Genomic DNA, 14,856 nt, shown 5'->3' with positions numbered 1-14,856 from the left:
CGAGTTCTATACTTCCTACCGCTTCTGTGCAGCTGTTTCCAAGAAAGAGCTGGCCACCAACGAGCTAGCATGGCCTCCTTTTCTGAGGATGGAGCTTTTACAAAGATTGAGGGAGGAAATATTCACATAAGCTCTCCAGGAGAAAGAGCCTAATGAAGATGTCTGCGGCCCCCTAGCCTCCTTATTACTCTGGGTTTGGATGGATTGCCCACTCAGATAGCCTATTTCTATTCACTACCTGTGTCTGGGGGAAGGGGGTGATTGACAGTTGTTGGAAGTGGAAATCTGGTTCATGACAGTTAGGTTCCGAGTGTCCTCTGGGCTAAGTATCCCCAGCCCTGCTGGGAACAAGTCATGAGTCCGTATGGGGAGCTACTGTTGGTGGGAACATCAGACGGTGTTCAAAACTTAGGCCCAGCCTGACCCAAACGGAATGTCCAGTCCCTCCACCATGTTTTCGTTTCTAAAGTGAAGGGCTGGTTATATAGGAGCATATTTTTCATCCGGGGAGTATTCCTTGTCTGAAAAAGCATCTTCCTTTCACTTTCCAAAACAAGTGGACTTAATAGTCTGGCGTCCAGGCTCTTTTGTGTCCAGGACCCTCTGGGTCTGGGAGACAACAGGTTTCCTCACATACCTCCAGCCAGAAAGGATGGTCCGTGTCCCTTGCATCGTCTGTCCTCTAACTTCTCCAAAATGAAAAAAAATCATTTCTTAGGCATCAGGTATCGGCTTAGAATTTCATAGTTTGCTGAAAAGGAAAGGGAAGAAGGAAGGATGCAAGCCCAGAAGACTGAGCATAAAAGACAGCTTCCTCTGAATCTGGAGGGAAGGCCAGTGGTTTGAATGTGGAGGGAGGATGGTGTGAGGTTGCGAAGGGATGTGTGGGAGAAAATGGGCTGTGAGTGCCCTCCAACTGGTTACCGAGACCTGAGAGGTGGTGAGCTGAGAGAGAAGAGGGAAAGAAGGAGGTGTAAGGTGGGGTGGGGGGTCAGAGGGAGGAAGGTATTGGACGAGGGGGAACTCCAAGGACAGGAGGTAAGGAGCAAGCCTACCTTCTTCTTTGCTAATAGAGGCTAAAAAACAAGCAAGAATTGATGCCTAGTAACAGCAAGGACCCAGTTGAATGCAAAGTGGATGTGGTCACTTGTGTAGGAGAGCTTGTCTGGGAAGTTCAGGGGCAGATGTGCGNGATGCAAGCCCAGAAGACTGAGCATAAAAGACAGCTTCCTCTGAATCTGGAGGGAAGGCCAGTGGTTTGAATGTGGAGGGAGGATGGTGTGAGGTTGCGAAGGGGTGTGTGGGAGAAAATGGGCTGTGAGTGCCCTCCAACTGGTTACCGAAACCTGAGAGGTGGTGAGCTGAGAGAGAAGAGGGAAAGAAGGAGGTATAAGGTGGGGTGGGGGGTCAGAGGGAGGAAGGTATTGGATGAGGGGGAACTCCAAGGACAGGAGGCAAGGAGCAAGCCTACCTTCTTCTTTGCTAATAGAGGCTAAAGAACAAGCAAGAATTGATGCCTAGTAACAGCAAGGACCCAGTTGAATGCAAAGTGGATGTGGTCACTTGTGTAGGAGAGCTTGTCTGGGAAGTTCAGGGGCAGATGTGCGAGGCAGGGCTGAGCTAGGGCTGGGAACCCTCTTGCTGAGCACAGAGAAGGTGGGGTGTGGCTGTAGGTGAATGGAATCCTGCAGAGCTCAGTTCAGCTGGGATGGAACCAGAAGGGAGCTGTGGGCCCATGGATGTGAGCTGGTCCGTGGGATTCTTGTGGGGCGGCGGTAGAGAAGGCAGGGAGCAGGGCCTGGGGCAGGAGAAAGCAGGGGAGAAGGCCCTGGGAAGGTTCTGGTGGGCAGACCGGGCAGGGAACCCATTTGAGACTGTGGAGGTGAAGCGCTGCAGCTTTCTACAGCTGGTGTAGAAGGAGGAGGGAGAAGGTTGCATTGTCATTGTGGATGTTGCAGGAATGGGGGTCAAAGGAGGACGAAGTGAGAGCCAGGCAGAGGTCGGCCACGAAGGTGCTGGCGCATCCTGGAGCGGCTGCAGCGTATAGAGCCGGACCTTGAGTGCGCGGAGGGGATTGTGGGGTCAGAGCCATGCCTGCCGGGAGAGCAGCGACACAACAGCGTCTCTGCCAGCCTCGGGAAGGGGCCAGGATGAGGCTCCCCCGGGAAAGCAGGGCCAACGTCAGAGCCCCAAGAAACCCTTTTGAAAAAGCACCTTTGCCTGTGTTTCAGGATCGCGGGTGACACAGCCCTCAGCAAAAACATCCACGAGTCTGTTAGCGCCCAGATCCGGAAGAACTTCGCCAAGAGCAAGTGGAGAGTAAGTCTTGCGTGGATCACACCCCCAGGGAGTTGAACCGCTCCTGGGAGCACGGGAGCACCTTCTATTCGCAGGGTTACTGTCCCCTGTGTTGCATGAAAACCCCTAGAACCGCATCCAAATAATTTTGCTGATTTTAACCAATAATGATAAAGACCTGCAGTATCATGATGTGAGGCGGCTGAAGTCGGTGATTTAACGTTGCCCCTTCGTGAATCAAAAACAGCAATAGTGCCAGCTGACTCATTGGCTGTGTCTTAACATAACCCATTTTCTCCTTTGCTGGAAATGTGACTGGTTGACTTGTAATTAAGTGACAGGAGGGGAGACAAACAGGAAGTCTGAGCTGAAGTGGTAAAGACGTGATGGGTGTAAACCTTTGGGTTCGTGACCATCCGTTGGCTGCCCAAACCCTGTGCTCTGATCAGCACAGGGAGGTGAGTGCCAGCAGTGAGTGACCCTACAGAGACTATTAAATTAATTCCGCCAACCTCCTTTACTCAGAGGAAATGCCATGATACAGGGCAAAATCGCCAGAGATAGGAAAATTAAAATTATTTTAAAATGTCATTATTTCAAGGTACTATATTATCATAATATGCCTTTTATTCTAAAAGTCCCTTCTCTTAGGGTATAGAGAATTGGTTTACATTTATTCTGTATGTATATTATATAAGAAGAAAACTCTTTTTTTTTTTATCCTAAAATAAATTTTGATTGGGAGAGGGGCAAATGCATTAGTGTATTTTTGGAAGAAGGGGCAATATACCTTTACTTTCTAGAGTATCATGAGAACATTTTCAGAAGTTGGAGATACTTAGGGTAACAGGAAAAGTAATATGAGACAGTCTGCATCTCTTTCACTAACTGGAATTATTTTGTCTGCTTTTTTTCGTTTTTAAATTTCAGCAAGCATTCAATGCCACAGCCGTCGTCAGACACATGAGAAAACTTCACCTTGGCAGCAGCCTGGACAGTTCAAATGCCAGCGTTTCGAGCAGCCTCAGCTTGGCCAGCCAGAAAGATTGTGCGTATGTAGCAAGAACAGGGTTTTGCCCCTGATGTTCACGACAAGTCCAGGATAGGGAGGAGGGCACTGTCGTTGGCCGAGTCCCTGCTGTATGTCAGGCACTCTCAACCATTTACCGCATTTAATACTCCCAACAATCCTAGGGCATGATTTGATTTTTAAATAATTTCTTTTTTATCAGATTTATTGGGGTAACATTGGTTAATAGCATTATATAAGCTTCAGGTGTACATGTTTATAATACGGTGTCTTCACACTTCACTGTGTTCCTGCCACCCAAAGCCTGGTCTCCTTCTTGCACCTTGTATTTGACCCCCTTCGCCCTCCTCATCCTTCCCTGGTCTCCCCTTCCTTCAGGTAAATGCTGTTATCTGTGTCTAGGAGTTAGTTTTGTGTGTGATTTATTGGTTTGATGCCTTCTGTTTTCTACCCCGCTTGTGAGTGAAGTCATAAGGTCCGTGCCCTTTTCCATCTAATTCATTTCACTTGGCATGACGGTTCAAGATCCGTCCACAAATGGCAGGATTGTCACAAATGGCAGTATTTTGTCCTTTTTGTGACTGAGCAGTGACCCATTGTCCACATGGCCCACATCTTCGTTACTCTCTCATCCATCAGAGGAGACTCGGGCTGTTTCCATGTCTCAGCTGCTATGCATGTGATGCCGCAACAGACATGGGGGGTGTGGATGGGCCCGTGTTTTCAGTTTCTTCAGGTAGAAACCCCGAAGAGATACTGCTGGGTCATATGTACTCTATTTTTACCTTTTTGAGGAACCCCCATACTGTTTTGTATAGTGGCTACACCAATTTATGTTCCAAAAATTAATTATTGTACATCCACACAAACCGAGGCACAGTTATCTCCACTCATAGCAGAGGGGTCTGCTCCAGGTCCCTGTCTGCCCAGACAAAAGCCCTGGCACCCGCCGGTCCATCTCCCTGCCCGCTGACTTCCTTGTCATTGTGAGTCACCCTGAAGGGTTGAGGAGGGGGCGGCAGAGGCTTGTGACAACCTGATCTCGGGGACTTTTCACACAGAATTTTTCCTGAGAACAATGGTCATTGGAGCTGATTTGTATGAAACGCATTGGCTTTACAATCAAAGTAATAGTAATACTGTTTCATGTCCTTCCCCTTGGCATGGAATGTTACGTCACTGAGCGTGCACTTACGCTCTCCTTGTATCTCTCTCACTACCCGCCCCCCATCTTTACCTTAATCTCCTCTCAGGCCCCGCAATGCTCCCCTCCGCTTTGTAGCAGCTGCCTCGACCTTCCCCATCAGCCCTCCCCACCCTGGCCATCGAGCACCCGTCAGCTTGGCTTCGTTCTGGGCTCTATGCTTTTTCCTGTATCTCTCAGAAAAAGGTTTCCCTCATCACTAAGTAGCCCTTGCATCTCATTCAAGAATCTCCCTGAGCATCCCTGACCCAATTGCACACTCCCAGTTCAGCGTGTATTCTCTCCACCCTCTGCTGAAAGGGCACCAGTGGTCAATCTTTTCTTGAAAGCTCATACAATGGCTGTGGCAGTGAAGCCAACATAAGCACTTGTTCTATGGGTCGTCCAAGCCTGCAAATTCGTGGGTGGGAGGGCACAGTACTGGAGTTTAGCGGTGGCAGGTTCAGCACATCCAGACCTTTGGTGCCGGCACGCCTGCTTGGGAAGCATTGTACCGCAGTCCCTACGGAATGTTTTCAGGCCAGGGCCTGCTGTGTCCACACAGGAATCGGCAAACAGCCCCATTTCAATGTGCTCTGGTCACAAATGCTTCTTAGCCAAGAGTACAGACCACACGCCAAGCAGGCGTCGTAAGGGGGTATACCCCATTCTTTACTCATTCTTCAAATAACAACTTCACGAGACTGTTTTAAAAAATAAACAGTTCTCATATGGCAGTGGGCATTTAACACCTCACCAATGCGGAGAACATAGTACGTGCTCAGTAAAGGGAACTTATGTTATGGTAGCTAAACCATGTCACAGTCCAATGCAAAGCAGTTATAATGACAAAAAGGAGGGAAGAGTTGAGTCTGAGAAGGAAGCACTCTGGTCATACTGTAAATGTTTTCCTATGGGAAAGTAAAACTTAGAGTCCAACATGGGGCAGCTGGGCCTCCGCACAAACCCTTGCAGTAGCAGTGGGGATGGCTTCCTTCTGAAGTTGTGCATCCTTGTGTCCACTGTCCCTGCAGGTCTGGCACCCTCCACGCTCTGTAGTTTCATTTCCTCTTCGTCAGGGGTCTCAGGAGTGGGAGCAGAGCGGAGACCGAGGCCCACCACTGTGACGACAGTGCACTCTGGAAGCAAGTGACCGGCTCTGGAGGTGGGGCCCAGGGGCGGGGCCTCGGGCAGAGCCAGAGAAGGGAGCCCCCAGGGGCCACCAGTGCCACCAGCGACTCCAGAGTGACCCCACCTTGCATGGTGCACCTTCCTGCACAGGACTGGAAGACAGAAGTTTTTTTATGGCCATATTTTATACTGCAATTCTGAAGTGTTCATTTCTCATAGACTGCACCGACTCAAGGGAGCTGATTTAATGGGATCTGGTGCTGTACATATGAATCTCGCAAAGCTCTGATGGAACAAACTTTCTTTGTCCTCTCCCTAGCTTCTGTCATTTCTGCTCTTCTCTGTATAGGTAACCGTTTATGTTGTATTTTTTCATCAATGACAAAAAGAGGTTTCAACTGGATTATTTAAATATTGGTAAATATTGTGCATTAGGGTTTACTTTTTCCTTTTAAGATACGTGTTCTTGTAATCTGTACTTCTTGGTTACATGACCTATATCTTTTGCTTGTTGGTAGTAGAGTTTTATGTTAACTGTTAAGAGATTTTGTTTCCTCTGAGTCAAATTTCAAGGTATTGGATATTTTTTGAATCTCTAACACGAGGATTGAGAATCTGCGTCCGAGGTGAAGAGAGCACTTTCCTTCTATCCCTTCTGTCTCTGGCCCCACCCTGGGAGGGGCAGCGCTCTGAGAAGACGCCTCTGCGCTTCTGCTGGCCTGTCTCCCCTCTGGGCGGTTTAGGAGGGGACCTGCCAAAACCCTTCCTGGCAGCTCCTCCAACACCTCCCCACCAACCAGAGAAGTCAAGGGGCCTCTCACCATCAGCGTTGAGAGATTAAGAAGCCTGCTCCCCCAAGACTGAAGGCTGAAGACTTGCCGTGAAGGAGACGCCTGCCCAGCAGATGTGTAAGGACCTTTCTCACAAAAGGAACGAGGTGCCATTCCATTTAAAGGGAACTTTTCACACTGCTTATGTCTCATGGGGGGTAACCCATGAAAGCTCTGCTCTCAGCTATGCAGTTTTCAAAGTAATCTCTTTCTCTCTGTTTTTAAAAAATGCATTTCTAATCTTTCACTTAAAATGACCTCCAAGTCACATAAGTTGTTTCTGCATATTTTTACTCTGTTCTTGTACAAATATTATCTGGAAGAGGAGAGGGAAATGGCCTTGGAAAAGAATCCATTTGTCTGGGGTGGTGAGGACAGTTGACTTGCCAAGCAAGCAGGACACGGGCTACAGTGATGGACAGAGACTGTCCCAGCCAGGCTCAGCTGGCACTCAAAGCTGTCCCTCTGACCAGGGCTATCAGAAAACCAAAGACCTGTGATGGGGAGTCACCAAAGGTCCTCATCCACCAGGGACTGAAGGATTTCCCAGGGTGTAGCACTCAGAATGCTAAAACCTGGCAATGGCCCGGGCAAGCCAGGCCACATCGTTCACCCATGTGGTGGATAGATGTGAAAGATGGAGCAAGTGCAGTGTGAAATCCAGGGCAAACCACTTTTCAAGGGGAATAAAAGGATGCCGTCTTGTAGAGCCAGGCAGCTGTCTCCAGATGCCAACTTTGCAAAAGCCCTTCATTGAAGGCCGTACAGCGCCAGGAGCCCGCATTCCGCACAGTCCCTGTAGGTCTGTGTGTCCCTGTAGTTCCGTGTGTCCCTGTAGGCCCACTGTTGTCCTCACGCCCTGCTCCTGCAGTTGGCCAGACTCGGCAGGTCCTGCTGGTCAAGCCATCTTCGCCACTTGCACCCCTTTGCCTGTGTCCAGGCCACACGTTCAGGGATAGCCTCCCCAATATGTGCACACAGTGTCAGCAGGTCCAGTGCTCCATTCTGCCTCCCGTGGGGTGGCAGTGGGGGTCTGCACCGGAGCAGCAGGGAAGACAGGCGGCTGGTCTCTCCTGTTCCCACGCACGTCACAGGCACTCGGCCCCTGGGCAGGGATCCCACTTGGCATCTGCCACACATGCAACCAGAGTAAAATCAGGCTCTCGCTCTTTGAAATCTGTAAAAAGCCTGGAAAACTCCAAAATGATGACAGACCCAGTTGAGAAACAAGCATCAGCTGAGTTGGACACGCATCAGACCCACCCCTCAGCCTTCATGCAGTGAAAGCATGGACCTTGTAAATGTAAAGAGAATCTGAGGAAAGGTAGGCATCTCTCCAGGAGGTTTAGTAGGACGTTGCTCATTAAGGAGTGTGATGGGACATTTCAGTTTCTACAGTATAAGAAAACAAGTAATTTGATGTCATCGGGGGTGAAAATTTGCCTGAATTTGGTACCTAGAATGTGGGCCAAGTAGTCTTCCGTTCTTGGTCCTGTGTGTGATGCGCAGGCAGTTGCACTGGGAAGGCACCATTTGAAGCTCAATTCTGTTACTGGCGATTACATTGTTCTCTGGAGCTGTTATGTGGTGTGCATGTTCTGTTCACTTAGTTGGAAAGTCTGTCTTACCTGGAAAGTGCAGAACAGCTGAAAGGTGGGCACTGCAGCTGGTGCCCTGCGTGCATTTGGGGTCGGCTCCTGGCCCTGCTTGGCCTGTAACACGTCAGGACTTGGTCACACAGTGCTGTGTCCGGGGATGGGGATGGGTTTCATTCCAGAGGTTGAACTTGACATCAGGCAAATCCATAGCATCTCAATGCCACCAGACTTAAATTATTTCCTATTGTTTTATGAAGAGGAGAAAATAATTACCGTGTGGGAGAACTTTTGACCTTCTGAGAGAACATGAGTGATATAAGGCTACAAGCTCTGTTTCAAGTGTATTTGGTATTACTTGTGTCTATAACCACAAGGGAAGAGGGCCCAGAATGTGCCTTTTGTTAAGACCTGCAGGGTGGGTGGCAGAGTCCCAGGACCCTCGCTGAAGTCTAATTCCACCCACAGGAGCTGAGCATCTCATATATACTCTCGGCTTATACCTGCCCTCGAACAGTGTGTGGCTGAGGCTAAGGGTGGACCACTGGCCCCACCACAGGCTTTCTTTCCACCCAAGCCCCCCATTTGGTCTCTTTTACATTCTGAGGGCAAGTGGATTTTTTCCTCACTTGAATATTACATTTGAAAGTGTCCTCGAATGGCCTCCTTGGCTGCCTGTCTGTGCCTCCCTAGTTCCCCTGACCTCCATCTCGCCATGGAAGCCGTAAGTGAAGCTGGCACTTGTCTGAAACAGCAAGCACATGCCCACGTGTAGGCCCCAGATGGACCAGCAGTGCGTGGCTAACCGTGGCCTGGGTGCCAGGACTGCTCACTGCTGTCCCTCAGAGACTCACACTGGGGTCTGGGGTGTCGGGCTGGGGTCAGGTAGCAGCAGCTGGAGCTGAGAGGGGCAGTGTCTGCCCACATGAAGTGCCCATGACCGTGGCACCCTCGAGAATAGATGTCCAGAGGGATGGACAGCCACACCAGGTGGCTCCCTGCAGTTTCACCACCTCCTACTGCCCCTGGCTCCTCAGGAGGACAGAGGGGATATGTCCCCTTCACATTCCCTTTTCAAAGAAAGTTGCAGAAAGCAGCCCCCCACCCCCCGCAAACTGTGCATGGCACTGCGTTCTTGACTGTGGCAGTGATTCTAGTTGCTTCTAAAATTCCACCACAAGAATGGAGCAGCCCCCCAGCACAGGAGCCTGACCTGCGAGAGGGTCCCACTCTCCAGCCAGCTCTTAGCATTGCATCCTAGGAGCTTGGCAGTCGACTTGGAGCAAAAGAAGACACCCTTGGCTGAACAGGCTGGGCGCTGGCACTGAGGAAGCTGGAGCCATCTGATGAAAGGGATTAGGCACGTGACCCTAAGACTCAGTTTACCTGCTCAGCCCTAATCTCATCCTGTTCATTGCCTGCCTTGGCATCCAGCATGTCCTGGATGGATTGTGGGTGGGGGAGGGGGACTCAACTTTAGAACAAAAGCCAAGGACACCAGAGACAAAGGGAGCCCAAGGGACCCCTCTTGAAAGTGGGCTGGCCCTCTCTCTCAAGGAGTAACAGCTTAATCTGACTCGCCCACTGGGGTTCGACAGTTCAGGAGCAGTTCCGAGCAGAAAGAAAAGACTATATCCCGGTGGAGATAACTCGGTGTTGTTAAGGGTTTGGCCTCTATGGCCCTGTGGCCCACCCAGAGCCTTGGCTGCTGTCACTGTCACACTGGAGAGGCCGCGCTGAACCATCATCGCTCCAGGGCTGGAGACTGGAGGGCTCGGCTGTGGCCTCTGTGCTCCTGCAAGCAACGCCCCCTACTTTGTGTGATCGTCACAGCACACTTCAGGGTTCCCTTTAGATTTGAGAAAGGGAAGCAAGGGCTGGCAAAGGGCAGCTCCTCCCGCTTCCATGGACAGAAATGAGATGCACTCTCCCAGGGTGGCAGGGTCGCTTCTGGCCCATGAAATGAAGGTCATTTTGACTCAACCAGTGCACGAAGCCTTTGCATGTCCTCCCAAAACGATGACACTTCCTCATTCTGTCTACTCACACTCGGCAGTTTGCCTTTTCCTTAACACATTCCAGACCAAAACACTGTTTAGTTTGTCTCTGAAATAAATGTATAACTGTACGAATCCACCATTCTTTTTGGGGGGTATGCCTGGTTCTAGTTGGGGACTTCAAGTGTACCTGGCATTTGCAACACAAAGTGTTCCTGCAGTCCTTTGGCTTTCAGAATTGAAAATGTTCAGATAGAAAAGGTGAATCGGGCAAACAGACCCTAAAAGGAGAGAGACATTTCCTGAAGACTCAAGAAAACTGGTCTGCAGGTGAGCCAGCTACTGTGGACAGCAGACAAGGAGGAGAAGGGGGGGAGACAGAGGCCCATGCCCTCTTCAGCCCAAACCTCCATTGTGGTCCCTGTGCCCCATGATCTGCCACCCAGGCGTGGGCACAGCAGCCTGGCCCCACTGTGAGGATGGCCCTGCATGCTGGCCAAGGCCTGGCCCACAGCGGGTGGGCAGAGCAGCGCCCCAGCCTCCCCAGCACCTGCAGCAGGAGCAGCCCCACTCACGGCGCTGGGGCCCCACATCTACAAACCCAAAGGCTGCGCATTTGGCAGCCAAACCCACAGCATGTGGCTGCCCGGTCTGGTTTTGTGGACAAAGCAAAGTATGGAATGGCTTCTCTGCACCTTTCTACACCAAAGGGACAAAGTGTTGCATTCACCCTCGTACTAAAGCGCTTCTGCATTCACCATCCTCATTTTTAACCTTTTGGTCTCCAGGGAACTTCGATGATGATTATGTCTTCTGATTATTTACTGAATTATTTTACTCAGAGGTGATTTTATTTTCTTATTGACAGGAAAAAAGAAAACAAGAGGAGCATTTGAGGCGTTAGTTGTAGCGATAAAATGTCACCAGGGACTCAAAAGCCCCAAACACTAGATAAATTACTCCTCAGAGGAAAACCTTAATCTGGACCGGCTGAGGTTCCTAGGACCTTGGAGAAGGCCTGCGCTTTGGGGAGCGGGGTCCTGGGGGGATCACTGGCAGCCAGGCTGGGAGGGGTGGAAGAGGGGGCTGTCTGTGCTCCTCTCCCCCGGGCACTTGGCCTTCGGGGTGGTGTGAGATGTGTCCAAATGGCAACAGGAATTTCGAAGAGAGCATTTATCTTAGTCCCACGCTCGTGTTGGAAGACATAAAAGAAACATTCCATCCAGAATCAAATTTGGGGCAGTTTCTCAATTGGCTTTAGTCACCACACACAGTGTCATTGCCCTTCTGGCAGTTGTCCCAGCGCTAAGCATGTTTCCCAAAAGCTTCCGATGTCAAACCCAGGAATGTCCCTACGTCTGTTATTACCAGGCTTGCGATTGGTTCCACTTTTCCATGAAAACATGCTCGTCCAAAAGAAGGGAAACTGTGCATTTAGTCCATGCATGTAACAAATTCTGCAAGAAGTTAGCCCTCATAGGTTTGCGGCTCTGCAAAAAAAATGTGAATGGGCTATGTAGCAGATGATTCTCTGCCTTGACAATCATGTACACATTACCAAGGTTTCTATCATAATGGAAATGAGACCGATGACTTCTTGTTTTCCTCCAATAAAGACAATTAATCACCTTTAGATGGATGTGGTTTGTTTCCTCCCTCACCTTTGGATGTATGTGGAGCAGGAGGTGGGTGTTCCAGCAGCGCTGTCTTCTCCCTGAATTTTTACTGAAGGAAGGGGTTTGAATTGAGCCCCCAGAAACACATGAGGTCCCCTAAATATTTTATGTCACTGTCCCCTGAGCAAGAAGCACTGAGGGGGAAGACAGTGGGCACAGCTCGGCTTTGGGGTGTGTGGGGGTGCCCAGGTCGAACACCCTGCTAGATGGGAAGGCCCCCCCTTTTCCTCGCTGCTCTAGAAGGTGCTGGAGATGAGCCCAGCGAAACTCAAACCCCACTAACTGAATAGTGACCATTCGTGTGGAGGAAAAGCCAAGGCTAACAGCCAGGAAGCCCTCTCTGAGGGTGGTGAAGAGGGCTTACACACACGTCTGTTTTCAACACAAAGGTGTTGAGTTCTCGATGTCCAAAGAAAGGGGTTTTTTTGGAGCAGAAGGCTGGCTGCTGTCTTTTTCTTTGGGGGGCAGGGGTTTGTAGGGGAGTTAGAGTTAGTTCATAGGTCATTATATATTTGGGGGAAATTGGGTCTGACAGTCAATTCTGTCTGTCAAAGAAGGGGAAAAATGAATTGCCATGTGCTATAGAAATGGGGAATAAACTCCGTCCCACACAGCCAGCTTCAAATGACCACAGCATGGGCCCCCAAAAAATACAGGCACCCCTCATTTTATTGCACTTCACAGATATGCATTTTTCCAAGACCCTCCCTCCACCTGCAAAAAGATCATGAGTCTCTCGCTGATGGTTAGCATTTTTAGCAATAAAATATTAAGTTAAAAATGTACATTTTTTAGACATAATACCATTGCGTGTGCAATAGAGTACAGTATAACATAAACATAACTTTTACATGCACTGGAAACCAGACATTCATGTGCCTCACTTGACTGTGATACGTGCTTTGTTGCAGGGGCTGGAACTGAACCCGTGATACCGCCAAGGTCTGCCTGTAGAGTATACACCATCTGATGTCTAGTCCTTTAGTTGATTATGCTTTCTCTTGGCCAAGACCCTAAATATGAGGTATGGCAACACAAAGAGGGCATTCAGAGGGTTCATAGGTGACATTACTAGTGTGTATTTTATGGGGGGAAAAAAGGTCTTTGGTAACTTAGGATTAATTAAAGAGAGGACTCACCAACCATGACTAAAAATTTGGCCATAGCAAATGCACATGTGCATTGTGGAGTATAAAACTGACTCTGATGGAAAGCGGGTGTTTATTCTGTCCTTGGAGTTGAAATGTGTGAGGTCAAACCTACTTTTTGCCAGGCTCCAACCTCACTGACCGGGCCAGCACCCCTGTCCCTCCAACATTCGCTCAGCCTCTCTGTTGCTGAAGCCTCTGTGTGGCACTAAGATTCACCCCCAGTTTTCTATATCTCCAGGTAAAAATTGGTCCTACACATTCTTGTGCATATTTGCCACCAACCGCAATGCATTTAGAGGCTGACAGTCTGAGAAGGGGAGGAAAGCCAGTGTGTGTAGTTACAGGACCATCCCTCCAGGAGAGAGCCGGGCCTGATCACAGCAGGCCAGGCAGGAGCTCAGTGGCTGAAATGGGCGCCTACCATGTGCACTCGAACCCTCCTGGCCCTCCGTGCCCCCAAGGAGGATGATGATAATGGTTTTTCGTTGAGAAAGATTCTGAGATTGGAACATCTCTGAGTCACATGCAGGCCAGACCATTCAGCCGGACTCGTGTTCTCTGGGGTCTGTGTGTACTTGGCAGCCCCAGGGCTCTTTGTTTGAGAAAACCAGGAAGAAGAGTTGTGCGGAGATACATTTTTTTAATGTATTGGGTTGCAAAACCAGTGTTCAGCTCCTAGAAAGTATATCTCCAAAAGAGCACCCCTATTACATTATCTCTTTATAAGCGAGAGAGAGGCTACACGTGTCTATGTGTGCACGCACCTGGATGGGCAGCACCAGGGCTTCCAGCCGAGGGGGCTGGCAGTGGGACTTGCTGCCCCTCCAGGCCACACTCTCTGGACAGAGCCATGGCCCCGGTGCAGAGGTAAGGGTGTTTATGCAAAGCTGCTGGGCAGGGACCCGCTGGCTTGTGTGTGTCCAGTGGACTTTACAGCTTTAGACTGTGACTTGTGAGACAACAGGAACTGGGTTTTCAAGGCTGGAGAGGCTGCTAAGTGAGAGGTCAGGAGCAGGGCCGGGCTCCACAGGGAGTTATGGGGCCTGTTTGTTCAAGGATGTGAGAGGAGGAGAGGAGCGTTCGCCTGTAAGAGGCTACCTCTAAGGGTTGATGCATATAAAAGCACTTGGTAGAAAAATGTGTCAGCTTTCTTGCCACACACAAGAAGCCCAAAGAGAATTTGCCTTTGTTTTGGGCCAATTGGCAGCAGTGAATTACAGCTCAGGGCCCTCAGAACCCATAAACCCTCCCCGGCCTGCTGCCCTGCCAGTTTCCATCAATGCCTTCCAGGTGGACCCTGTCACTAGCTTGCTTTCTTTCATTTATATATTCATTCAATAATTTTTGAGCACCTACCATATCAACAGTTTTCATTCATGCTGAGAAAACCAAGGTAGATCTGACCTGCCCCTCCCCTGGAAGGTGCATGAAAGAGTGAGCCCTGGGGGTGCGCCTGGGTGGAAGAGTAGAATCTGGACAGGCGGGATTCGTAAGAAGAGTGTGAGAGAGCACAGAGGTCGGACACACGTATGTGGGTGGAGTCAGACATATTTCCTCGGGCAGGAGAGGAGGGTGCGGGCAAACCCCAGGGGGAGAGAGAGGGGGGCAGGCTGGAGAAGCTTTGTTATTATCAATGATAAGCAATAATAACAATGCCATGAATGGACCACACACTGTGTCCTATACACTGTGCTGAGTGCATTTCATTCAGTATCTCGTTTAACCATTAGCCCAACAAGGCAGCTGCCCTTATTGTCCAAATGGGTCCCCGAAAGGTTCAGTGGTTTCCTTGAGGTCGGCAGACTTCCGCACTCAACCTGGACTGATACCAAAAGCCGTTCTGCCGTATCGCCTCACATGATTCGGTGTAGGTCACTGAATTCTAAACTCTGAAATCTGGACTTTATTTGGTTGGTAGCCAGGAGCCACTGACAATTATTTTGACGAGTGACACAACACAATCAA

The 14,856-nt window shown here is 49.8% G+C and overlaps 1 protein-coding gene across 2 annotated transcripts in view; it reads left to right on the top strand.

Moving 5' to 3' along the window:
- Positions 1–11,697, top strand: part of CAMK1D (calcium/calmodulin dependent protein kinase ID) — a 380,703-nt gene extending 369,006 nt beyond the window's left edge. Inside the window, exons 9-11 of one of the 2 annotated variants that reach the window (XM_037066002.1) lie at positions 2,232–2,319; positions 3,229–3,346; positions 5,546–11,697. In XM_037066002.1, coding sequence (XP_036921897.1) covers positions 2,232–2,319; positions 3,229–3,346; positions 5,546–5,664 — 325 coding nt within the window. In that variant the 3' untranslated portion in view covers positions 5,665–11,697. Of the gene's footprint in view, positions 1–2,231; positions 2,320–3,228; positions 3,351–5,545 lie in introns of both variants that reach the window. The other variant, XM_037066003.1, reaches the window with a different exon arrangement.
- Positions 11,698–14,856: the final 3,159 nt, after the last annotated feature.

The sequence above is a fragment of the Sturnira hondurensis genome, unplaced genomic scaffold, assembly GCF_014824575.4.
Source record: "Sturnira hondurensis isolate 20B ecotype Veracruz unplaced genomic scaffold, ASM1482457v3 Scaffold0016284, whole genome shotgun sequence".
NCBI lineage: Eukaryota > Metazoa > Chordata > Mammalia > Chiroptera > Phyllostomidae > Sturnira > Sturnira hondurensis.
Note: the sequence above shows the minus strand (reverse complement) of the source record. Positions and strands in the feature narration are given on the sequence as shown.